Source organism: Gobius niger, assembly GCF_951799975.1.
Source record: "Gobius niger genome assembly, chromosome: 9".
NCBI classification, from domain to species: Eukaryota; Metazoa; Chordata; class Actinopteri; order Gobiiformes; family Gobiidae; genus Gobius; species Gobius niger.
Genome location: NC_136860.1, coordinates 22,680,612 through 22,707,945, shown reverse-complemented (window position 1 = coordinate 22,707,945; position 27,334 = coordinate 22,680,612). Strand labels below are relative to the sequence as shown.

General features: G+C 40.0%; 2 protein-coding genes across 3 annotated transcripts in view; one reads left to right on the top strand and one right to left on the bottom strand.

The window, feature by feature from the left end:
• dgkh (diacylglycerol kinase, eta) overlaps positions 1 to 19,795 on the bottom strand; it is a 38,286-nt gene extending 18,491 nt beyond the window's left edge. Inside the window, exons 1-7 of one of the 2 annotated variants that reach the window (XM_079563561.1) lie at positions 19,535 to 19,795; positions 18,469 to 18,633; positions 11,498 to 11,608; positions 11,175 to 11,333; positions 9,165 to 9,245; positions 3,123 to 3,227; positions 1,671 to 1,803 (exon numbers count right to left, since the gene is read on the bottom strand). In XM_079563561.1, the coding sequence (XP_079419687.1) occupies positions 1,671 to 1,803; positions 3,123 to 3,227; positions 9,165 to 9,245; positions 11,175 to 11,333; positions 11,498 to 11,608; positions 18,469 to 18,633; positions 19,535 to 19,582 (802 nt within the window). In that variant the 5' untranslated portion in view covers positions 19,583 to 19,795. Of the gene's footprint in view, positions 1 to 1,670; positions 1,804 to 3,122; positions 3,228 to 9,164; positions 9,246 to 11,174; positions 11,334 to 11,497; positions 11,609 to 18,468; positions 18,920 to 19,534 lie in introns of those variants that run through there. The other variant, XM_079563560.1, reaches the window with a different exon arrangement.
• Positions 19,796 to 20,243: 448 nt separating this feature from the next.
• Positions 20,244 to 27,334, top strand: part of vwa8 (von Willebrand factor A domain containing 8) — a 37,328-nt gene continuing 30,237 nt past the window's right edge. Inside the window, exons 1-6 of the mRNA XM_079562420.1 lie at positions 20,244 to 20,498; positions 21,514 to 21,591; positions 21,678 to 21,808; positions 21,914 to 22,024; positions 26,573 to 26,740; positions 27,052 to 27,216. Of these exons, the coding sequence (XP_079418546.1) occupies positions 20,366 to 20,498; positions 21,514 to 21,591; positions 21,678 to 21,808; positions 21,914 to 22,024; positions 26,573 to 26,740; positions 27,052 to 27,216 (786 nt within the window). The 5' untranslated portion in view covers positions 20,244 to 20,365. The remainder of the gene's footprint in view (positions 20,499 to 21,513; positions 21,592 to 21,677; positions 21,809 to 21,913; positions 22,025 to 26,572; positions 26,741 to 27,051; positions 27,217 to 27,334) is intronic.

Below are 27,334 nucleotides of genomic sequence, written 5' to 3'. Positions count from 1 at the left end.
AATTTAAGCCACGCTGATTGCTGTGAAACAGTTTTGCCGGTGGTTTAATAGAGACGTTGTTGTTCTTTCTGCCACTGCTGCATGTACTCCTCCTTCTATTTGAGCATCTTTAGCTAATCGAATTGTCATTGATAATCCCTCTCCTTTCTCTTCCATGCATCTGTCTCTGACTCATACGTTCGACCTGATGGTGCTACAGCTAAACAAAGCCGTGATAGTGAGTGTGCGACTGAAAATGACGTTACTAAAAGGTTGTATAAAGATCTGTAAATGTAAATGTGTATCAATCAGGTGTTGATGTTAACGCCATTGTGCACGGTGGTATATGGTCTCATCATCTTGTGAGCGCCGATCCTGTCAGATTTCAGTAACTAAGCAGGGTGGGGCCTGGTTATTACCTGGATTGGAGATCATGAGGGGCATAGCAGGTAGCCTGGATGAGTGGTGTAAACTAATATATGATAGACTCATTACGTGCAAAGTGAGATATGTAGCTTTTACTTCTTATATTTTTTCAGCTTGAAAAACCTCAAATTAAAAATTTCAGAAAATGTTAATATTTTAAAAATGGACTGCAAGCCATAAACATCAAAATTACAACAAATAAACAAATTTGCTAGCAAAGTTAGGAATGAGTTAATTTACAGGTCGATTTTGGATCCAAACAAAGTCTAAACTAAGGTATGCCAAAAAAATAATCCTATTTTCTTAGAGCCAAGATCACGATTGCTACACATAACAGCTCTTAAGAAGAAGCTAGAGCCAGTTCACGCTTCACTGCAATTGATTTTATTCCGTCGCTCACTCAGAGCATGACGAGGCTGACCAAATTGGGAGAACGTCACAAGCTAAACTAGGGCTCAACTAAGGCTCTAAAATAATTCTTAACATAAACGTCAAACAGAGGCTAGACGGGGCAAAGAGCCTGATTAGTGATTCGCTTGAGGCACCACAGTTTGAGAAACGCTATTCTATTGTATTAATCCACACAATGGTGAGAAGAACTGAAACCTATGAGAGTTCTAGGCTATTGTGAGTTTAAGTGTTTCTCTGTCGTGAGCAGATCATTGCAGATAATAGTATTCAGGTGGCCCTGTAACGAGTTGGTCCTTTCTCTTGTCTGTGCCGCTTTCTTTGGCCTCCCACTCACAGCACAAGAGGCACTAATTGTAGTGGATAATGAGCTTTGAGTGGAGAGAGCCATGGCTTTCATCCACACACCTAACACACACACACACGCACTCGAGGGAACACTGGCTAATTTCGGACAGGGAGCTACTGCAGATTATTTCGATCTGCTGCCTGCACTCGCTCTTAACACCAGCCCATCAGTCCTGTTGTTCTATCACAGAGGTGAGAAGATGTAGCGTCATTTTCGAGTCATGTTTTTTTAAATGTTTTTTTTTTTCAGTTGCACTGGCAAACTGGAAAGATGCAAATGCAAAATTAAAATGTAAACAGCTGCTATCTGGGGGACTTATGCAACACACCATATGACACACACTGGTGGGTCTCCAAAGAATTACAGCTCACGTCTCTTTCTTATACAGATTCAGCGATAGGCCCATTTGGATGAACGAGGATTTTGCACGGCATTAGCAACCCAGTAGAACCAGTTAGAAAATCGATTTAGGTTAAGAAAATATATGAAAACAATCATCTTGACTTACCTTCACAGGAGAGGCCATGAGAAGTCACCCCTGACAAACTGTCTTTACAAACGTTGCAGAACGTTGGCCGTGCATGAGAGCAGGCATACCAGTTATGCATCCCTGAGAAATGCTCCACATTGAACTGTGCAGTCTGCCAAAAAATATCAAAATGAGTTATTCATTCTGACTAATATGCTGGCTTATATTTTTTGTTTCATAATCGGATCCTCGCTCAGTGACGTGTTGATTTACGCTCTCATAAGAAGTACTAGCTACATCAGTGTGTTCCTTCAGTAAACAATTATTGTAATGCTGTTCTTTCTATTTAAGCGTCTCAGTAGTAAAAGATAATTGCTTTTTGTGCCGATTTGAAGAATCACAGTAAAAACAACTTGTGTCTTGAGGACTGTTTTGTGATAAAGATGTGATTCTGAACTTGTTGACAGCAAAAGTGTAAAAGTTGTTAATTCAATCTTCTCACATAATTGGGCCGTTCCTCTGAGATGCAACAGCGAACCTGAGGTGAAAAGTACAGTGTGGGTGTTGCGTCTGCAGTGGCTGCTGCAGCCCCTATATACAGCTCCTTTTATAAGTCCACTGGTAACAGGTGCCTCAGAACTGGGTCTGACAGACTGTTGGAGCACACAGACCACCTCAGCAGGGGTGCTACATGCATCATTGTGCAACATATGTGTGTATTTGTGGGGCCCTGGAGTGACAGCTCTGGGGGTGCTGCTGCATTGCAGTGCAGTAAAGGGGTGTGGGATAAGGTCTTATATAAGAATCCCTCCCAAATAAAACACATTAACGAGCATGACGCAGTTTTCGCTGCACTTGCTACAAACCCTCGCTGTCAACACATTGCCAAGATTTAGCACATCTTGTGCTGACAGCGATGTATGAGAGTTTTAATGGTGCCTTTCTCAGAATACAGCCCATTAAGTCTCCTCACTATTATTATGGCCTTTTTACTTTGGAAATCACTCCATGACGAGTGTAATCATTGTATGTGGTGAGATAACAGGCTTATATGACTTCCTGTCCATTTGCATCAATAAATACGACTTTGAGTTTTACAAAAAGAAAGTTTTCAACTGTATCACAGGTTGCATTACAGCTTACAGACATATATTGTGTTAAGTGTTATTTATTCTACGTTTTTGAAATCACAATAAGTGAAGCACCCGTCACTGTGTGTAGCCCCATAAATTATAGCTCAAATGTAAATGGCCCCTTTATAAAAGCCAAAGCACTTATAAGACACACAGCATTACATCTTTGTCATTTCATTTACAACTTGTATATTCAGCTTGTCCAATATTCACTCAAGGAGAAAGTTGTAGAAAAAAATGCTTTCACATAAATCAGTTGTTCTTCTAACACTTCCTGGCTCTCTCTTTCTTGCACACACACACATGCACATGTACTCAAGCTCACAGCGTGAACATAAACATCAGTAAAGGGACATACCTCATAGTGCTCTCTGGACTGGACAGACTTGAGCGAACTGATCCAATCCTCCATCTCTTTCCTGTTTTCGGCGCAGAGGATGAGCCTACGAAACGGAGTGATCACCTGGACACAACAGATGGCAGGATTCCCTGGTTAGTTGCCCCAGGAAAGCACTGACTTTTTTTGAAAGAAGAGTCCGAGAATTTCAGATATGTGCAGCAGAGCCCGCGGTGCCACTATGAGAGCACCACTCTCATCCGCTCTGTCTTTAAGAGCGAGATGGGATGAGAAACCCCCCTCCTTTCTGATTTTTTGCTATTCTCTCTCTCTCATTATGTCTAGGCTTGCTTGTCCCTTCGCACCTTCCTCTACTTAGACTCTGCTTTCACCCCTTCCGTTTTTCCCCCTTACTCCTAGCACAGACCAAGGAGCATTGAGAAAGATCGGTGCTGACAGGAGAAGTGCCTCGGAAAAGGCTAAGAGCCTGTGTCGCCCCCGCCCCTTCTCCATCCTCACGTTGGTGTGTGTGCTGGTGTGTTTAAAACTAGGGACTCTCGGTGGATAACCCTACAGACATACAGCGAGCCTTTCAACAGGGCATCATTTATTCATCCCCTCTCATCTCCTCTTTCTAACTCACCATGTCCTTGTTTCTACTGTACACTGGACACGTCTTGATGGATAGACCCACTAAAACATGCATAACGCCATCATAACATTGTGTCAATGCACTCATGTTAATAAACAGGTACATCGTTGTTGCAAGTCACTGTGAAAAGCAATCTATTTCAATCTTTGCCAACCCTTTAAGGTTATATCGGCAGAGTGCGTTTGAAGTGGGTGTGTGACTAAAATTGCAAGCATCAGCAGAACTGTATTCTAATACAGATGGCAGGTGCTAATGAGAACATGGAGAAATACAGCAGTAAAAAGAGCACTCCTTTGATATAGAGGAACACTGACTTATTCATGTTCATCTTTAAATGGGACAGGATCTAAGAGGAAAGTTTAAGTATTGTGATAGAGATTATTTTTTCAATGCGCTGTTAATTCATTTTCTTAAATGTAAAGTAAGTTTTTTGTTCAAATGTCCAAAATTCTCTGAAATGCTTTGCTATGAGGCAAACCATATACAAGCTGGATTCTAAAACCTCTCAGGAAATTAAGGATAATGTTTATGCAGAGACACAACAACAACGTCAAACTCAAAAGACGTACAGTATCTATATTAACTGACATCTCTCCTTTTGACCTTTCTCAGCCAAAGCCAAAGTAATTTAATTAAGTAATTATTAAGTATTACCGGTTTGATGCACGATACCTCTATACAGCTCTGTTCATTCAATCCGACAGAAAGTCCTTTTTTTAAATATCCCAAACCTTGTTATTTGACCCTGTAGGCCGCACAGCCGTTCTCCAAATATGCTGATGTATATTTTCTTCCCTGTGCTATCCATCTCCGGTCTTCCCAACAACAATACTAGGATTAGTGAGTTTGCCTGGCAGCGCGCGCATGTCAGCCCACTCACTCACTCACTCACTCACTCACTCACTCACTCACGTGTGTGTGTGTGTGTGTGTGTGTGTGCGTGTGTGTGTGTGTGTGTGTGTGTGTGTGTGTGTGTGTGTGTGTGTGTGTGTTCACGTGCACAGGGGCCAAATCCCTTCAGACATAGATCATCCAGTCTTTGTGCCAGATTGGTTGCCAGGGGAAACAGGAACGAACAACGTTTCCAAAAATGGCTCTCGGCATCCCTCAAGAGTGGAAAACCTCCCCAGATTGTTGACCTTCAATGTACATTCATCAGCTGTCTGTTTCTGATCAAGTGTGACACGGCATTATGCGCGTCATTCTCGCTCACGATGAGCACCAGGTAACAGGCGGTATTCGGTAAGAATGCATAATGAATATGCAAAACAATTGTTTCACACCAGTATCACCACTAATCACTTCAATATCACCGCCACCAGTGAAAGTGATCAGTTTTTCATAATTTCAAGGTGTCTTTTATTAAACCACCTAACAGAGTTTGTTTCTAGAAGAGTAATCTCTTCCATATAAGGACATTTTTACTACACTCAGACCCTTGTACATGCTCATTGTGTGTTAATAAAACATACTATTCACTCAGCATCAAAGCATAATTGCCAGAGTCAGTGGTTCTCAAACATACCATTCAACCTAAACTATGCCTCAACCAGAAAAACACCTAACCTCAATGCATTACAAAAGCATACATCAAATCATCTTCTATTAAAGGTGCACTATGCAACTTTTGAAGTGAAAAAACAAAAAATCTTAATATTTGTATATATTTGACCTTTAGTGACTCAGTGGCTTTATGAGTGAAGCGTGGCACCTTTGCTTTCCCTCACAGTGGCCTGTATGATGCTCCAGGATCAGTGGTTTTTATGGGTTCGTACCAAAAACTGTCCAGAAACCCCAAAACAATTGATTCTGGAACATCATAGACGCCACTGTGAGGGAAAGCAAAGGTGTCATGCTTCACCTATAAAGTCACTACAAGGTCAAAAATAGTTTTTTTTTTTTTTTTTATTAAAAAGTTGCATAGTGCCCCTTTAAAATGATTAAACTCTATAAACTGCAGATGAACCTGAGCACCCTCTGAGCTAAGAAGTGTTTTTTTTTTTTTTTCCTCAAAACCTTAATTGCACTATGAGGCATTTTTTTCCTAAAATCACATTCGAATCAACTGATAATGAGCATCCATCCATCATCCATCTTAATGCAAACACCCGCAGGACTGACGGCGCTGATCCTGTGTCTAAAGGGACCTGCTTTGACGAACGCTCAAGGCCCCACGCACACACAACACCACATCATCGCATTTGACTTTCTAATTAACTCTACAATCATTTTCCAGCTCCCTCTATGTAAAACTCATCTCTGATCGCCTCATGTTTGTTTTCCAGTGACTCGAAGAACTGGCCAGTCGTAATGAGACGGATGCAATAAGCAGGGAGGGAGGTGGTGGCAATGAGACAATTTCAGGGTTTGGGTTGGGCTGAGCTCCAAAGCACGTGGAATGGAAGGTGCAAAATCCAAGTCGATCGCTCTGTTCACGCCACACACACAGCGTCCTTTAATCAGCAACGCAGCGTGCAATCTCCAAAGACGTTTTTGACATCTACATTTGCACCTGGTGGGCACACTGCTCACACCTACAGTCACTATGCAAATGAGGGAGTTATGCACGGTGCAACAAGCAGGAGGGTGTAACATCGAAAAGAATTACCGCCTGCATTCTTCACACCCCGAGTCCTGCTTTGTCTCCGCTGAATTACAAGAGAAATGAATCACGTCGCTTCTAACCTTTTACTGTATTCAGCAATAAGATAAATTCTAAGCCAAACATCAGTAAACGTAGAATGAAATATCCTGTGTATTGTGAAGAATTTTATAGAAGAAAAAATTGGCATAAGAGGAGTTCAGAAGAGAATATAGATCAGCGAGAGCTAGTTATCTGGTTAAATCAACAATAACAACAACTTGATCACTATGTACCACTGGTTATGTACCATATACATTACCAGTACCTTTTGCATGGTCCTCCAAATGATGTTAACTGACAAGAGCTAACTTTAATTCCACCTTATGAAAAAGTCTTGGGTTTTGGCTAAAAATGCATCTGTCAATATCAGCAAAATCTCCAAGTGAGAAATGCCGGAAATACACAATTCATTCCTTAGGCACATTCTAAAAAGCACACTTTGGTGGTTACATAACAACACTGTTTTTGTTACATCTGAAGGTTTCTTGAAAGACGCAAACATCAGCCAGATGCCCCGATTGTAATATTCCTAACATACTGTGCACATGACAGCAGTAATAGGGTAGGACAGGATACTACATGATGAGCAGTTACACCCACACTGTCTCCACCGCAGTGTCCCCCTTCCCATCCACTGTCTGTTCTGTCGTGATCACGTAAACCAGCCCAGAGACTCCCCCTGTCAAAGCGCTGAATAGACCACAAAACCACACATGTTCAGGCAAACCGCAAACAAATTACCTTGTGGATATTAAACGCTCCTCCACTCCAGTGAGTCTTGTCCGGTCTTCATGTTGTCTATAACCATGCTCCTTCTAGCTCTGGCTCCTGTCTCGCTCTACCCGCTTCTTTCTCTCCCCCCGGGATGGTGTGTGTGTGCTAATGCACTCGGCTATGGCAGTGACATCACTCTAGGATTTCCTCAACTGCTCTACCTTGCTGCTGTGTTTTTCCCTTGACTGCAGTCAACTCAAAGCTCACTGTGAAACTACTTCATGCCCGTGCCCTCCTTTAATCTCGGTGTAGACAGTTAAGTGTGATGATAAATTGTGCATGTCTAGTGGGTACAAAAGTCTTACCTTGATCAAATCAGTAGATTAAAAAGCTTTTTAAGCACAATATTGCAAAACTGTTTTGAAGGACAGATTAGTACAAAAGTGAAGGGCATTAAATATATTACATAGGCTTCAATGGCAGCACTGTTGTCCATTTGCCAGCTCCAAGCCCCGATAAACAGAAGTTCATGTGGTGCCAATTAACACCAGAGGTCACCAGCCTTATCCATAAGATTCTTGGAATGGAAAAGATCTACTAATGCTTCAAAGATACAAGTTTGTGCAACTACTTAGGAGGAGTTTACTCTCTTTAGCCAAAATGACAGTCTATTTTAACACAATAAAAAAAAATGACTTGAGGTTCCACTTCATATGGCAATATTTACCTAATTGTTATCAGATTATGTTCAGCATGCTTAAAGAAAACGTATCTAAATTGTGACTCAAGGGAATAAATGTAGAAAGCTGGGAATCTACTCAGATAAAAGGAGATACTGTAGCTCCCGAGAGTAAAAGCCATGAGATTATGTTGAATTGACTTGCTCACTTGATCAATTTGATTTGAGAATATCAGAAAGAAGTTTCCTGTGTGAAAATGCAAAATCAATGCATAAATGACAGGAGGTTAAATGAGGTGGATGGTTTTCTGTGACAACTTCAAAGGGAAAGGACACAATAATACCATTATTTATTAATTTGACGATCAGTTAAACCATCATCCTTCCCTGTTCATCATTTTGTAAATGATGAAGTGTCCAGTCCTCATCTCCCTCAGCACACAGTCACACACGTGCCGCACATATGTACTACCAGCTCATATAATCTTATTTATGAATATGGCGGCCATAAGCCATCTTGAGCAGTCAGCGGAGCATTTGGTTGTGATGCTAAAAATAGCTCAGTTCAAGGCACTGTTCTCCTGCCTGCTCTCCTCCTACACCTTTCTTAATATAGCAACAGCGCGGGAGAGTCGAGACATTTATAGAAAGGACAAGACACTCTGGTGATTTCAGTTTGGATCATTCAAGCTCAATAGCCTTCACCTCCCACACCACGCTGCCGTCTACTTACACTGCTTATTACACTATCTACAAATAGAGCTGCCAGAGTCATCTGACTAACAGCAAGTGGTGATGATAAACACAGTATTTATTTTGAGGGTTCAAAAATAATAAATCAGCTTATGAGTCATGTAATGAGTTTGGTGTACAACTATTTCCTCTCTCCTCAGTCAGAAAAGGAAGCATTTTTGCATTTCTGCCCTTAAAGCCCCTCTGCATCATCAGTCACTCAATCACACACACAGAAATGGTCAGAGACATGTCTGGCCCAAGGGTACAATATATATATCCATAGTAGGGTTCGAAACACTAATTTTACGTTGGCACGCTAAGTTCAATGTGAATAAGACACACAATATGACGATGTAGTGACAAAATAGTGAGAGCTGTATATCACATAAAGGACAAAATAATGATGAAAAACTATTGGTATAGTGCTAAAATACAACGCAGGGCTGAACTTTCATTGAGCTCTGCCCTCCCCTCCAAATGTGAACTTCATGTTTGCTTGATTTATCGCCAAAGGTTTGAAAGAGAACATCATTTTTATTCTATGTATCTCATATGATGAAATTTTGACTTTTGACCCACATGGATTCATTCTGGCAACAGTAAATGTGTGGAAGGATGCGAAACGTAAAAGGCACTCACTGTGAAGCTGTTGTTGACATTCTTGGTGCTGGACTCTGCAACACTGGCGTCCGACAGGTCCACTTCATCAAAAATAAGGGACTGGGCAGAAAACACGAGGAGAAGAATGCATGAAAACGTGTGCGACAGCTTTTAAATGTAACTTGCATTAGAGATGGAATCAGTGAGTGTCAAATCCAAAGCAAAAAAAACAACTGTAACATCAATAAATTTGAATATAATAGAAATTTTTAGTGCATGTGTGCATATGTGCATAAAATAAATACAAAACGAAAAAATGATTGTGGTCAAATTAATTTATCAATGCTTCTCAAAAATCACCACTACACCAGATTCAAAATATTTCACTTTTCTATGCATTTCTTTTATTGCTGTAACCAAACTTCGAATACAAACTGATTTTAGCTTGTACTCAAATTTTTTGATGTTTGAGTGTAATGTTGCCAAAGCAAGCCATTACATAATAGAATAATACAGTTATAGATGCTTATGTGTGACTTCCCCTTTCCATCTTGTAACACTGAAAATAGGCATTCATTTTGGGAAGCGGCTTACATCTGATGGGAAACGCATACAGACTCATTTGCGAACAGGAAGCTGATATCTTTCATCTCTGTTATCCAGACTTGAGCTCCTAAAGGGCAGCAGGCCAGCAGTGCCGTCACTCACAGGAATGCCCTGCGCCTGAGTGTATGTGTAGAGGGGATCTGCAGCTGTCAGAGGAAAGCCCAGATAATGACGCTGTCCCCGGCCCGGCCAAAGAGGGACCTCAGCCAATACTGTGTGTGCATGGCTCAGGCACGCTGCTAGTATGAGTGTGAATGCCTACAAGTGTATCAATGTGTGAGCTTAGAGTGAGGAGCATGCCAACAGCAACACTCACCAGAAGTTACTGCTCTCTTGGCGGCTTTACTGTAGTGTCCCATGTGTCTTGGAAATATGTTTTCATTTTTACACACACATGAATGCCCACTCGTCGGACTACAAGTCTGCTGGTCTGGGCTATGTCTGTAATGCAAGCTGACAGTAGGGTTTTAGCTACTGGTCCAGAGATCTAATCTAAAGTGATGTTAGATCATTGAGGAGCTTCTTATGCAAAGGACAGCAGAGCCAGCCGGGCCTTTCTAAAGATGCAACAAAATGAGAATGCTTAAAAACTACCATGTGATGATATCAAAATGAATATGATTTCTAAATGGATGGCTTTAAGTGAAGGACCAGCAAAACACAGTGTGTGTTTTATCTCAACCTAAGCTCAAGCTTAGCACCAGAGATGTAGCAGTCACAACAAATCGGAGTCCAAATCACCCTCAAGTCCTCATTGTCTGAGTTTGAATCACTACAAGTTCTAAATGTAAAAGTTAGCGTCTGAGTCCAAGTCAAGTTGCTTTCACTTTAAACCTTGTGATGGACCCATCATAGTATTTTTACCTTTGAACTAAAACACATCATTTTAAAGCTTGTTTTTAAAAGTGTATATATTGAGAGGTTATATGGCGGAGGATTAAATTATAAAGTCAAATCAGTCCAGGATGAGTCCGAGTCCGAGTCCTCTAACCTAAACCTCAAGTCAAGTCACTACGCTCAGAAACTCAGAAGTCTAGGTCGAATCCTAAGTCCCGGAATTGATTTGGAGAACGACTCACAAATCTGAGTCTGCGACTTAGGCACTACATCTCTGCTTAGCACTGCTTTACCACACTATGATTCCTTATCCAGACATTCTTGCCATATGATAATCGGGTAAATATTTTGAGGTTGTGAAAAGTTTAAATGATTCCAGAACAGTCTGTAATTTATGTTAAGGCAGAGGCCTGTGCTGGTCCCACACCCAGGAAAATTAGACAAATTAATTGACAGACTCAGAAGTTGGAAACATTTAAGAAAAATGCATCTTGTTTATATTGCATGTTCCTCTTTCATGTGGCATGAATGCTGCTCTTATAAGATAATAAAGACATCTGGTGGGGTCTTGCCCTTGACCCTTAACCCTGACTGAGCTTTGCTGACCCGGACTCCCACAAGGCCTTCCTCAGATCCACTGGCACCCAAGGGTGGGGGCGAGCCACGCGCCCCTGTCCAGCACACAGACAGTACTCGCCAGCACACACGGCTTTGGGAAACTCTGTGAAGTGCCCGCTCCTGCCAATGTGCCACAGCACTGCCGGACTGGTGCACGTGCACACACATGCACAGAGCAAACCAAGGATTAGTTTAGAAGAAAACTCAACATGCTAATTAAATAAGAAGTATGTTTAAGATAATTAAACCACAAATGGCAGCTCGAGTGTTTCTTCCTGAAATGAAGAAAGTGCGACAATACGGATGCTTACCTTAGCGTCTTTGGCATAGTAGAGAGTACGGCCTCTCAGTTTGAAGTAACGCTTTTTCCACCTCTGAAAGGAGCTGGTTTGTTTGAGCAACAATCCCTCTTTTATACTTGTCTAAAAAGAGACAGAGACAGAACAAAACAAAACACAATCAGCGCAGAAACAACATAATTCATCCAAAACAAATATAAAGGCAGCAGCAAATAATCACTTTGAGTTTGATTTATTTACAAAAGTAAAATTCATACACTTTTGGATGAACACCAGTTACCAACACGCATTCACCCAGGCTTTTTATAGCAGTGCGGGGGCTTCATGCTAAGGGGAGAATTACTAACAGTGACACGGGCTGACATCCTGCCCACCAGCTGTGTCAACCTAAAGAGCATAACATACAAGCACCAAGAGGCACGCTATGGACACACCACGTCTGGTGGCAACAAGGGACATAAAACTGATATTAAAAATGATATTTAAAGCATCATCCTTCACAATATGTTTGTGTATGTTATGTTTGTCTTAGGTTTTTTTTAGGGGAGACTAGGATGTTCTTTTTAAAAAATTATTATTGCAATTTAACATTCATTTTTCACATTCATTTTCCAATGTTTCTTCAATAGAAAGACAAAACAAATCCAGCCCTCCACTATAGATTTCTCTCTTCTCTTGTGGAAGGTAGAGCTTAAAGACTGAATTCCTGCAGTGGATTAAGGTGAAATACCTCAACACTCACTTCCCTATAAGGCCTTTGCTGCTGCTGCCAAGCACAATCACACTAAGGCTGAAAAACAGACATGGCAGATAAAATCATCTCCTCATTTGGAGCTTAACTACTGAAAAATGAGTAAAAGCTGTATAATACATAATGATTTACAATAAACATCTGTAATAAAAATTCTTTCTTGAGCGTTACCCTGATGAAAATGGACGATCAAAGGTCCAAAAATAGCTACATGCCTTGACTTTGAGTTCTGTAGGAAGTAGCATCTAACCTACTCAAAAAAAATCTTAAATGCAATTTAATTTGACTCAATCTAATTAAAATTGGTCACTTACAACTAACATAATACTAAAGATAAAAAAAACATGACAAAATGCATTTCTTTAATGTTAACATTTCAGTTTTTGAGTGTTGTAGTATTACATGTAGTTGTACACAGCTATTGCAAATACGTTATCTTTTTAAAGCTGAGGAAACTAATTCTTTCCTTTACAAATTGTGAAAGGAGGTTACGGTGATGAAACTGTTAGGTAACTCATTTCTGACTCTCACAGTCCCTCCCGTCTGATTTCTCACACAAATATATTGTAGACACATTTCGGACACATAGAGTAGCTTTGTCAGACTAGTACTACATAAATTATAAAGGTTTAATTGGCATCTTTATTTCAAACGACCCGACCGACCGCGGCCCGAATATCATTAAAAATATTTTTGGATGAGTCGTAACCGCGGGTAACCGCAGGCACCCCCTCATTTCGGATCAACCCGCGCATCACTGATGTGTACCGTTTTACTAAAGCTTATAATTGCCAAAAATAAAACCGCTGTTAATCCCTATAGTTAGTCAAATTCCCCCATGGCTTAAGGAACAGGCCACTGTTTTTTCATACCGAGATATGTTCTTACCTGAGCTTAGACGAGTTGATGCGTAACTGTCTGGTCTTTACGCGTGCGCTCAGTCACGCAAAAAGACCAAAGATGTTGTTAGCATTTAGCCTCTCCTCCTCTCCTCTATGGGGCCAAACGGGGGTGAAGCGAGAAGCGACCAAACTCTTCCATGTTTTTCCTATTTAAATACGGTTTCGTCAGCGGTTACACAATCCAAGTATAGTTACACAAAATTAAACATTGATTTTCTGAGAGAATAAAAAGGGGAACTATATTGAAAGGCGTAATTAACACCTTAGGAGGACACCTGCGACATCCGTGCAGTAATATCTTCACTTTACTGCGTGGACATCGAAGTAGAGGAGGATATAGAGGAGAGGAGGAGAGGCTAAATGCTAACAACATCTTTGGTGTTTTTGTGTGACTGAGCGCACGCGTAAAGACTCGTCTAAGCTCAGGTAAGAACATACTGCATCTCAGTGTGCAAAAACAGTGGCCTGTTCCTTTAATACCTTGCACTTTGATTTTACAAATGTCCACACCGTGCACAAGCAGATCTAAGACAGTGCACAATTTGTCTAAAATAAAAGGGGCTGTTTACCTCAAAATATGTTTTTTCAGCCCGAGCAGCACACGATCAGAACAGGCTTTGCTCTATTTGAATGTTCCACTTTCTATATTTTGTCCCTCCTTGGCCTCCATAGTTCCTTTCCTTCTCTTCATCTCCTTCCTGTTGCCAAGTAGGCCAGAAGTGAGCTATAAATAGTTTGCCTCTGCTGCTAAATAGTGAGACAGAAAGCTAGTCCTGTGCCAAAGAGAAATGAGTAACCTGAGCTCCGCGTACCTCATACACCCACACCAGTCTGCGCGGACAGTGACGGGGGGGGGGGGGGGGGGGACACACGAACTTGCTCTTATACAATAGGCGAACTACCGCAGACCAGTGAAGTGAACAACTGTAGAAGAAGAGCCGTGTCTTGTTGATGTTTAACAGACAGTGGCTACTTTCAGAACTTGCCCATGTATGAACTTCCAGATGTCCACATTCACACAATCACCATGGTCTCTTAAAAGTGACACTTAAGAGTTTTTATACAAATAATAATCAGATATCTATAGGAGTAGAGTGAGTTTCTATATACTTTGACCACAGGACCAGTTAGGGGGAGTAAGGGCTGACACAAAGGCCCAATCCATAGTACGGTAACTTTCAACGATTTCGACAAGAAAAACAACAAGGGCTGCACAAATAAACAGTTTTGCATCATGTCTTCCCTCTCAAACCCCCACTGTCATGCCACACTGTTATGTTCATTTAAACCTCTATCCCTGACTCATTTGTCATTTGTGCTCGAGTCAGAAGTGCCTCTGGGGCACAACAATCAATTCTTTGACAGACAAGTGCTGAAATGTAAAATACTTTCTTCCCACACCACCCTCCTCCTCCTCAAGCCTCTCTGAAAAATCAGCGCCGTATTCATTTTCGCCGTTGAATTTAATCACAATTTGCAACATTTCTACATCCTCCCACCACATGCTAAAATTTCACCACCGTGTTGGGAAAATTACAAAGCAAGAGGTGGGAAAGGGGCGATTCCCTTGTCGCGATCTGTCTGTGCTTTGCTACAGCGCCAAGTAACAAGTGTTATTAATATGTATCTAGGTGGTACAGGGGATATTTAGGGAGCTGTCGGTGGGAGGGTGAGACATCCGATGGAATTAGTGTTCAGGAGGAGATAAGCACTTTTGTTTATCCGTACAATTCTGCACATCTTTCTCTGTCCTCTGAGTTCACATTTCTCGCATATTTGTTTTATTACATCCTTGATCTTAACCTGTGTCTTACCTATAGCCTCCTGTCTACTACCTATTCTGTTTCTTCTTTATGTCTCCAAAATGCCTCAGCTCTGTCATCCTCACAGCTACTGCTTGCAATCGATGCAACTTACAACAACTTTACATAAAGCAATGTGTCTCTAGTTTTGTGCTTTTTTACTTATGTTCTTTACTGTTATTGAAAATTACAAATGCACTGCTCAGGAAGAATTATAAAATACAAAAAACACTACTTTATTAAAAAGAGTATTCTGAAAATGATACATTGTTTAGGATTTTTTGGGTGATTGAAACTGTTAGCTTTTACACAGTATATGGGGATTTGAGAAAAATCACTGATAAAGGTTTATCACCAGTTCCCATACTGTTAGTGGAGCCCTAGAGACCATTTCAAACTCCCTAAGCAGCAGTAGCGGCTCCTGCGCTCTGCTTTCAATCACCCAGCAACAGAATTAGCAACAATTTTTTAGACCGCCTCCCCATCAGACGAGTACTTACTTACATTTACTCAATTACATGTATTCGAGTACCTTAAAAAAAAAAATGTGATTGTACTTCCTGAAGTACTTTTATCATGCTTGTACTATTATGTACAAGTGTCATATTACTATTACTTTCTGTTTATGAATGAATGAAGGTTTATTCGGTTACAAAACATAGAACAAATGTACAAGTATGTACAGCAAATTCATTGCAAACAAGAAGGGAAACCGAAAAGGTGTAGGCTGAAGCCGTGGCTTATTACACTTACCCTAGTTACAAAACAACTTCTACCCATCAAAACTGAAACAAAACTAAAAAATAAATACATATTCCACATGTTCCGAAACCATTCCACAAAACGACCCCTTTAACTGAAATGGTTTTAAAGTTTGTTCTGACCAATTGTTTTTTAAACATGTTTTCTCCTCTGTATTATATTATATATTTCTGTTTCCTGTTTTCAAACAAACATAGTATATTAAATAGATAAACTTTCAATAGCGCAAACATAGTATATTTTCAGGCAATACTTTCAACAATACAGAACATACAGAGATATTAGATAAAAACAAGTATCTTAAATACCTATTGTTTTGGACAGTTTTTTTTATTACTTTACATTTGTATCTCATTATTATTATTATTAATGTGAGTGCATCAGTGTGTAACAAAGTTCAAATCAAAAACGGGTGCTCTTCAGGATCGAGTGGGTGAATCCATAAACTTAAGAAGAAAAGGAGGGGATTTGAGTGCTTAACTAAAAGTCCTTTATTTTATGGGACTTGCCAATGTATGTTGTGGCAGTTGTATGATATTATTATTATTATTATTATTATTATTATTATTATTATTATTTGTATTGTTTGGAAATATCAGCATGTGTTGAATTTCATGTTTTCTCTGTTCCACTATGTGTAAAAGCAATAAATCAGACTTTTAAGCTCAAAAAGTTACTCAGCTCTCAAGTTTTACCATTACTTGAGAAAATACTTTGCTCACTAACTTTAAATTCTACTTGAGTGAATTATATATTTTAAAGCAATGTTTTACCCACGTCTGGTCCCCTTTCAAGTTTCAAGTCTCTCATTTCAGGTGATGGTCTCTATCGCGTCTTTAATTTCCCTGCAGCTACACTACAATCCATGATGGATAACTGACAGTGTTTAATGGCTCTGTGATGGAGTATTAAGTTCCAATAATGTTTTGTCAAATTCTATTACAGCCCGACCAGCCTAGTGAAATCCTGGAACAAAGGCTGCAGGAAAAATGATCCTCGGCAACACATGAGTGCAGCGGCAAACCATTTAAAAAGCATTCATAGCTGTCGATATATTGATCTGCCTTGAGGGGTTTTTAAGTGGCTTCTTAGCTATGGTGCGCATCAGCAAAATATGAATGCCCAATTAACTACAAGAAACACGAGACAAGTGAGCATTTTTGCTGTTCTCTATTTTGATAGCGCAATAGGAAGTATATAGTGAGCTGTGAGAAGTTATTGTTGAGTATTGAGTGCAATAGTTGGTAATTTGAGGTAAACATTTTAAATTTAACAACAAACAATAACTATGGATTAAAAAGGACATTAGAAAAATAAAGTAATAAGACACAAGAGGTCAGTTTTATGGCAATCGAGGATAAAATGACAAAGTGTCCCATGTCAGGATTCAAAGGGCAAAATAACAAATTAACTCGGCAAATAACTCCACCCTACATGTCAATATAAAGTGAAGAGTGAAGCACTTATAAATGACAACATCAAAAAGTAATTATTTCCATGTACCACAAATAGTTCTGTAGCAGCAGTACAGAAATACAGTATGAAGAAGCGAGGAGTGGACACAGACAGTGTGATGAGTAACATGCATACACTGCATACAAAGAGCTGCGCAAACAAGTCAGTGGAACAACACTCTGAGCCCGACTTGCATGATCCATTAGGAACATCATCACCCTCGCTGACCCACACGGCGTCCTTCGGACCTGGGCTAGTGTCAACACACAAGCATGATGATTACCGTTGCTCTATGTCACCCATGACTCACTTTGACATGTTGGCCTTTATAGAAATAGCTGAAAATATCAGATAAATGCTCCTTCCGGATTTGATAATTAACATATATTTTAGCAAGTTTATAAATGTATGTTGTTGCTGATGTTTGTTTTTATTTATTTAGTCACTTTTCAAATACTCAAAATTGTGATGTGTCCAGTATTTGCATATATGCCCAAAAACATCAAATCAAATATGCAAAAATAACTCTAAAATGATTATTATTATTAACTTTTCTTGGATACATTATTATTCAAGATAATATACTAAGCACAAAGCATGGAGTAAAAGCTGCATGTCCTGTCATCTACTGTGAGAGGTGAGTATCCTGCCCTGGTTGATTAGCATAACGAGGGTATCACCCGGTCCGGAGTCTCTAAATATATCCCATTGTGAATAATGTAGGTAAGGGTGGAGTGGAGCGGTCAATAATTAAGTGGATCCATTGGTGTGAGGAGACAGAACTCATTTACAGTGCAACAGATAAGTGAGGAAAGAAAACATACATGATATCACAAATAAAGTCTACATTGGGATGCTCCAGGGAGATCACAAAATGAATGTGATCGCTCTGCTGTAAAAAATAAAGTGTGTGCTATATATATATATATATATATATATATATATATATATATATATATATATATATATATATATATATATATATATATATATATATATATATATATATATATATATATGTACATATATGATCACGTGTATATTGACTGCATGTTTGGACAATACTGGGATAGTTTTATTCTCTTGCACACCTCTGGAGCATTCAACAGTTGCCACAACAACAGTACTCTTGTACACTCTTTGCAGGCTGTTTTCCTTTTCAAACAGGGACTTATTTGTCATAAATCATATTTTATATTACCGGCAAGATTAAACAGCCTCCAAACATTTTAATTGAAGTGATTATTGGTTGTAATGACAAATAACACGAACGCTCGCACATTGACAACAATTATAAGAGATAAGACTTGCCTTGCTCCTGATTTGTCCTGAGGTGGACACTTTTCGGATGAGTTTCTGGGGGCCTTCCTGCTCCGCGTCGCTGTCTGACGACTCGTCCGCAGCTCCGGAGCCGGCGGCGGTCCCCACCACATGGGCATGGATGCCCACGGAGGACGCAGATCCTTTTTCGGGCTCCTGTCGCATTGAGGGACAAAAACATTCGGAATTAGTCCTGTCTTTATCCACATCGACTCCCCTCCGAGAGCTACAGAGCGGCTGCGAGTCGACTGTCCTCGCTGTCATCTCCTCTCACTGCTGTGATAAAGACGACCGTGTTTTCTGGAGTGTGTGTGGGCTGCATAGAGGATGGAACATATCGCTCATCGACACTGAACAGAGCTGGACTCGGCGGTCGAAAGAAAACCAACAGGTTCCTTTTGTCCGGTGGAGATATGGCTCCTGTCCTGCACAGCCAGTCCACTCTGACTAGAGACCGCCTCATCTACTCCGCTCTCCCGAGGACATGTCCGTAGCATGGCAGACCCTAGTGGCTGCTTTACGCACACACCACGCGCTACTTTAGTACAAAACAAATAGACATTGACTTAGAGGCTACACCACTTCAAAGTGCGGTAATATGTGCGTAAAAGGCGCGCAATAGCGCATGCCATAGGGATAAGGTGGTTGACATTGGAAGCACAATGTTTCACTAGTATTAAAAGCAGGATAACGCACCAAATTATCTGGTATCCATACAATATTTGCGCATTGTAAAAATTAAACTACACACACAAAAGTTGAAAATAAACTTTAGTCAAACCAAACAACATCTGCTCCAGTAAGTGGCTAACTATTGCAAATGTGTTTGTCTCTTCCAAATGTTTTCAAATTCTATTTAGCCAGGTCTATAACTTTAGAAGTTGAATGGGCACAACGGCTTGGATCTGTGTAGCTTACAAATCTCTACAAACTGAATGACAGGAAAGGGCGCAATAGTTAAGACAAAGAACTTTATTACAAAACTACAAAAGACAATTTGATTTAATGGTTAATCAAACATTGTATATAAAAGACGATATATGTGGATCGTACTGACCAGTTCCTCCCAGGCAGGGCTCCGAGTGTAGTGATACACATCCTCCATAGTCCCAGCCCTCAGTGTCCGCTCCAGAGAGGAAACAAAAGAATCTGTAGATGCTTCTGAGCTGGTGCTGCTTGGTGTAGGAATGTGCGAGCAGCCAGAGCACGCTGGTTCCCCCGGTCATATGCGCTCTGTGGAGGCTACTCCCTGCGCTGTCCTCTCCACCACTACTCCACTCCGCTCTCTCCTTCGCGCCTGCCGCCCTCCGCTCTGCTGCCGTATCATTCTCCACGTGACAGACGTCAAATTCGTTAAATGGCTTTTCCCATGGCAGCAAAGCGCACTATGAAGCATAATTCACTCCGCCCCCACAAATATATAAATAATGGGGGACATTGTTCCTTGGTGTGAGAATGTTTTTTCCCCCCTTAGGCTACTGTTTTAAAGATGACTGAAATGTCCTGGCATTATATGATTCTAGCATGAACGTTTCAAGACAACATTGCCCAAATATGAGATTTGCGGTTTTCTTAATTTGGAACGATTTAACTTTATTTAGCATATACGGTATATCAAATGCAACAGTACAGTAGGCTACATTATATTCTGTATTCTATATTACTGTATATGCTCTTATTCCCCTTGAGGCCGGAACCTTTGTGATTTAAAAAAAAGTTACCGCACGGAAAGACATATGTAACGCACCAAGAGTCCCTCGACTATACTGTTCCGACGATGACAGCATGAGCTGACCGTGGATGACATAAGACTGGCCAAACGTCAGCTAAAACACAAATAATAGCTAGATTTAACACGCTTGACCAATGGCTCTGGATTGACCACAGCATGCAGCCTCACATACTGTCCCGGGGCACAGCTGCGGCTGTGGCAGCGAGAAGAATGAGGAATATTTTGGGGTCTGTCGCGGGCAGCTGGATGTGGAGAACCCGAGAGGTCAAACTTATCAACACATCCTCAGGTATTAGCTCCACCTTATAACTATGTATTAATCCACTGTGGCCTGGTGTGGCAAATGATCATAGAGATGCTGTTGCTGCAGTGATAGTTTGAAAGGTAATTTAGGATTATAGAAGAATTGTATCTTCTGTTTCTGGTGCGGCAAATCCAAATGAAACCACAAAATACGTTCTTAAATCACTTGTACGTAATTGTTAGTAGCGTTATTGACAGAAATCACTGTCCGTGTGCTGAATCTGCCCAATAGTTCACAAAACTGAGAGTCGCCATTACAATGTAGATTATCAGGAATTTAATGTCCATCATTCCAGACTTGAGACAAACACAGAAAATGTTTTTGTCTCAAGCCTACAGTGTTGGGCAAGTTACTTTTGTAATATATTGTATATTTGTGATTACAGCTTTTAAAATGTAATATGTTTATATTGCATATTACTGTTTCAATGATGTAGCTGAGTTACACTATTTTGAGTTTTGGTCAAATTAAAACTGAATATAGTAATAAAGCCACTGAGCAAAAGTGCAGTCAGTTCCTTTTCGTTTGCTTTCCCCCATTCTCTTGTGTTTTGCTTTGACTACTTTAGCTACATGCAACTGCAGATCTTATAAAACAAAGTTCCCTACTGGACAATAAAGTATACAAACAAATAAATACACCAGTGTCCAACTTGATCTGGCATGCTGCATTTTATTTGGGGGGAGTTGGGAGGCATTTTTTCATTCATACATTTAAATGCACTTGTAACTCGAGCTACTTGATTTGTAATGACTAATTTATTCCCGTATTTTGTGTTAGTAATTTGTTATATTCTTTAGTTACTGAAAAAAGTAATACAGTTGTGTAACTCGTTAACACTGCAAGCTTAGATAAATGAAAATGCTTCAGAAATCTGCTGATATTTTCAGTTGCTTTCCATTTTTTCACTGGTGTTGGAAAAATTATAACATAATCAAAAAAAAATAATAATAAAATGCATTGGATTAGTCCATAAATATATATTTATTTTTTTCCCCAGGCGATACTGTGACAATAGGAGACATCTCGTACAAATTGAAAACACCACAGAACCCAGAGCTTGTACCTCTTAAACACAGTAAGTGTTTGTATGACAGTTTTATTTGTGCATTAATTCATCATGTGTATCAGATTAAGAATGGTAATGTTATGTGTGTGCGTCAGTTTCAGACTCCCTTCCACAGACTGTTGCCCAGCATTTGCGTTGGATAATGCAGAAAGACCTACTGGGTCAAGATATGTTTCTGATCGGCCCTCCTGGGCCCCTAAGACGCTCTATAGCCATGCAATACTTGGTGGGTGGTGCATAAAGATAGTTTTGAAAATACTCCCTTTAGTCTTTACTTGATTCATAGAAACTATGAGAAAAATAGAGAAATGACCATTATCTTTCTGACTAGGAGCTGACTAAGCGTGAAGTGGAATATGTGGCGCTGTCCAGGGACACAACAGAGACTGATCTGAAACAAAGAAGAGAGATTCGTTCAGGGACGGCCTTCTACATCGACCAGGTGGGAACAGGAAGCCTGAGTGAGTGAGTGAGTGAGTGAGTGAGTGAGTGAGTGAGTGAGTGAGTGAGTGAGTGAGTGAGTGAGTGAGTGAGTGAGTGAGTGAGTGAGTGAGTGAGTGAGTGAGTGAGTGGGGCCGATGGCGCAGATTGGCAGCCTCGCTTCTGTCAGTCTACCCCAGGGCAGCTGTCGCTAAAATAGTAGCCACCACCAAGTATGGAATGAATGAATAATGCAATGTAAAGCATTTTGAGTGTCCAGAAAAGCACTTATTATTATTATGATTATTATTATGATTATTATTAATAATAATCATAATAGTAATCAGCAAATCTGAAGTGAATTATTTTTAAATAAAATCCAGTGCAAATGCCTTCTGTTGTATTTATGTTCAGTTACTTGTAATAATTATTGCTTAATTTACTGAAAATCCAATGTTTTAAGTATTGAATATCGTATCGAAAATCCACTGTATCACTCGAATCGTATCGGTCCAAAAATAAATAAATATATTGTTTAATATCGAATCGTTTGGCCTCAAATCGATACGTATCGTATCGGTCAAAAAACATATCGTTACACCCCTAATTATTATCTAACCCTAACCCTACCTGGGGAATGGGGATGTGTCTATGGAGAGACGCTGAACTGACCGTGAGACATTACGTGACTCCTCCAGTCACAGCATCTAGGTTCTTCTGGGCGCAGACGACACAGGAGCCATGCGCAGATTTGAGGGAGCAGTGATTCATGCCATGGTATTGAGAAGTTTAAATTGCTGCCTTCCCAGATTGGACAATAGTTATGTTGGTAGATAATTTCACACACAAAGCTCCAAACAAATCAGAACAGTCTCAATGTTCCATTCAGCTCACAAGCTTCCATCTGATCTATCAAGTCTTGCTCCACCCCCACAGTCTGTTGACTTATATAAGGTAACCATGGCAACCAGTCCCTCATTATCTGGTCTGTACTCTGAGGAAAACTTTAGGTTCTCTGCTAATCTTTGAGAAGAAACAGAAGGCAATGATCTTTGAACATTGTCAGTGATAGTTTTTTACATTGTAGAAATCTGGATTTTGATTATTTAAACAACAGTTTTCAACATTTCACTTTCATTTTATCAGAAGAATAAATGAAACGTAAAAATATTAAAACTCTGTACTTAGTTCAGAGATGATGCAGTACCTGCTCAGTGTTCATGTACTGAAAATGCTTTAATAGGTTGCAGTCACAGCTCCTTTCTACATCACAAAAGATAATTATTGTCCTGTGTCACATAGAAGCAGTTAAACAATCAATAAGGGAACATTTAATTAGGACCAACACGTAGCAGTAGTGACTCGTTGCAGCTTTGGTTATCTGTGTTGTCCTTGACACTTTTTCTGTCATTAACAAACATGATGTTTTGAACTTGTAACGTTAAACTATCGTAGCGAAGCAATGATTGGCTCATACCATCATTGCTGTTTTATTTTCTGTGGTTAACAGCAACAGCATTGCCCACATCCTTTATGTGTTTGATAATAGATGTAAATATATTACTTTGAAAAGTACTTTGAAAAGAACAGCTAAGAAATCTCTTCAACACCCTGAGGCTCATCTTCCTCCCACCTTCTCCAGAAGGATGTTGTTTCTATGGTAACAGTTCATGGATATCGCTTTATTGATTGAACTGATAGGTGAGAATCGAGGGTGTGCACTTTGATCATTTTAATTCTAAACAAAACGCTCAATGGGTCGGACTGAGTGTCAAGACAAATGATAACAATGTAGTTGATGCTCATTTGGCTTCTGTTGTGATGCTGTGACATCACTTGCATAACCTTTATACAGTAAGTTAAGTTCGAGATTTCGTGAACGTGCTGATGAAGTGTTTTTTTCTTGTTCTTTTTTACCATGAGGTACGGTGTGTTTGCTTTGGAGCTTTTGAAGAATGCTCAAAATGTACCTATGATCTGTATGATCTTCACAATAGAAGAGTGCTGTCATCATGAGGAATCCACTTGCGCTTTATGTAGAACACTCTATTCCTTCGGGCTCTGTGCTGATTTGCAGTCCTATATTCAAAAGGTGGCTCTTGTCCCGTCTTCTTATCCCTTTGCGATACTTATAATAGCTTCTAATTTGTGCCTGTTTGGCTTTTTGTTCTTGCCTTGCCTCTGCCCCCCAACATAGATATAATCACTGTTATCTTTTTGACATCGGCAATTATGCCTCTCCCCCACTTAGCTCTTATGTAACCAGTAACCTGGAGACTCCATGGCAGAAGGAATAATAAAAGAGCTTGCTGCCTCCACCAGTGTAGAAAATAAACTGAAAATGTAGTCTTTTTTTTGTCCATTTTGTGTTTTAATCATCATCTTTACCTACAATTTGTCATTAGCCATAGAGCCAAAGTTCAAGGTTTTTTAAATGAGAGTGTCAAGTAAGTTTAGGTTTATCAGTTAACAAAATATTTTTCTCATAAAAATGAAAATGTACAACCGACTTAGCTTTAGATGGGTCACAGTAAGCTAAAATCCAGCTAAATACAAACCACTGTCTCTATCTGCAACAACTACTTTTTAACTTCTTTAAAACCAATTACTCTATGCATCCTGATTACTTGAAAATGAATACAATGTCGCAAATGGGATGGCAGAATACTTTTTCACTACAAAATGAAAAATTACATTGTGTCCAATAAATTGTTTAAAATTACAAAAAGCAAAATAAACTTAGGTTAAAAAAAAGTTTTGTAAGCAAGTGTTGTTTGGGGGGAAAATCAACACATTGCAATTGCCGTTGATTAAAATAAAGACTTCTTCAGACAATACTGAAAGAGTAACTGCTAATTATTCAAAATGTGTTTGTAGCGGTTTAAACTACAGAGTTATGCCTTATCCTTTAGTTATTTTGAGAAGTAAATCGAGTTAGTTTTAAATCGTGGTCTGCTGTTATACAAATAGGTCGTCTGCAGATCCACTTGGGACAGTCTCACTTGGTGCAGTCCCCCATTCACTCAGCGCCCTGCGTCACTCAGATTCTTTGAACAATTATTTGATTACAGCGTTGTAGCTGAAAACGGATCAGGGGTTAAAAATAGAACATCTGTTTCTCACTAAAGTTTTATGGCTGTGCTTCCCACACAACCTGGCACATATTTACATGTTAACCTAATTACATGGTCACTCGCTCTGTGGTCCACCCAGACAGCTAAAGTTTCCTGCCTCTTGACGTCACATGTTCCTTTTCTGCTGAAGACTGTGTCAAAAACAGAGCTAAATAACTGTTTCAGTCTATGTTTCAATGGGAAAGAATGAAGGCTTGCCTTAGGTAGTTACGAGGAATAAGGAGGATGCTGAACACAATATTCTAAGGACATCCTCAGGAAAAGAGTTACGCAGGCTGCCACTTAGTACTGCCACTTTGTAAAGGCAGAAATGAAAGAACTTCACTTTGATTTAGATACTGGGATGGTAACATTCTAGAGTTACGATCTTAATAATAATAATGTACTATAATATGGCAACTATCAATGCAAAAACCATGTTTATTTATTTTTTTATTTATACAAATTTGTGTGACATAGAAATGTACAACTATTAACACATTGAGTGCCGTGCTGTTTTGGGGATTTAGCTATTGAGTGCCAACAATCCAGACCATTTTTTGTGATATTTGTAGCACCACAGCATATTCTGTGTTATAGCTATGGACACACGCTATGGCTCGTTTGAAAGTTGAGACTCTAAGCTCTCGTAGGTGAAAACAGTCTAATTCTACGTGCCTCTGTTCCTGTGAAATCCAAAGCTAAACTCAGGCTAGTTTGGATCAAAATCACTGTTTTTGACTTCCAATGGTCATACTAAACACTGCACAGAACAGACACAAAAAAAATAAAAACACAATTAATTAATTACAGCACACATTCACTGTGGCATTATTTCAATAAGCTTCTGCAATATCAAAGGATCAAGTACTGCACACATGTTTTCCCCCCAAGATCTTGTATTGATGATGGGAGAGTGTGACCTCTGTGGAAAGCCTTCTCCAGCACATCCCAAAGATTCCCAATAGGGTTAACAACTGGACTGTGATCCATGTGTGAAAATTATGTCTCATGCTCCACTTTTTCATAGTGTGAGCCCCATGAATCCTGACGTTGTCATTGTGGAATATGCCCATGCCATCAGGGAAGAGAGAATCCATTGATGGAATAACCTGGTCATTCAGGATGTTCAGGTTTTCATCTCTGTGTGCTGAACCTAGACCTGACCGACTGCAGCAACCCCAGATCAAAACAGTTAGCTAAATCCAGGTGGTGACTCTTATTTTGGTCAGGCAGTGTATATAAATCTCAGTCAGATGGAAGATCTCAGTATTTTTTTTTATATATAGTATGTTGCGATTTGGACATCACGGCACCTATTATTGCAATATCAATAATTTCCTGGAAATTGTGCAGCTGTAACAGTTACCCAATCAATAAGCCTTTACTATTATGTATGTATATAAATGCCGTACATTTTAGTTGTATTGATTTTGATTCCCTATCTCTGTCTCTAGTGTGCTGTTCGGGCTGCGACCCAGGGCCGTGTGCTGGTGCTGGAGGGGCTGGAAAAGGCGGAGAGGAACGTACTGCCCGTGCTCAACAACCTGCTGGAGAACAGGGAGATGCAGCTGGAAGACGGACGCTTCCTCATGTCAGCAGAACGCTACGACAAACTGCTACAAGTTAGTATAGCCGACATACACTGAGGGCTGTGCCATCACCTGTTGATTTCAGTAATTTGCACGCAACTCTGCTGGACTCAATCTGAAAAACAACTTTGTGTTTCCTCATCAACTCAAGATTAAGCTATGATTTATGTCAGTTGTTTTGTCTTCTGGTAACTGCTCAACAGTCCTACAGTTCATTTCCTGTAGATATTGGAAAAAATACCCAACTATCATATTTTTTTTGCCACTGACTTACAGTGATATTAGCAGTGGTTGCCGTAACAGTAGAAATAGAGTGAGTGTAAAATCTCTTTGTTGTCATTCAGGAGCACACCAAAGAGGAGCTGGACAGCTGGAAAATTGTCCGTGTGAGCGAGGACTTCCGGGTCATTGCTCTGGGTATTCCTGTTCCCAAGTACAAGGGCAATCCTCTGGACCCGCCCCTCCGCTCTCGCTTTCAGGCCCGAGACATTTATTACCTACCGTTTAAGGTTAGACCACAGAAGAGTAGTAAAAAAATAGATGCATAAATTGTTGTGTTACTACATACAGTTGAAACATTGCCTTTCTAGATTTTGTTTTTTCACATTAATTTTCGTAATAAACTGA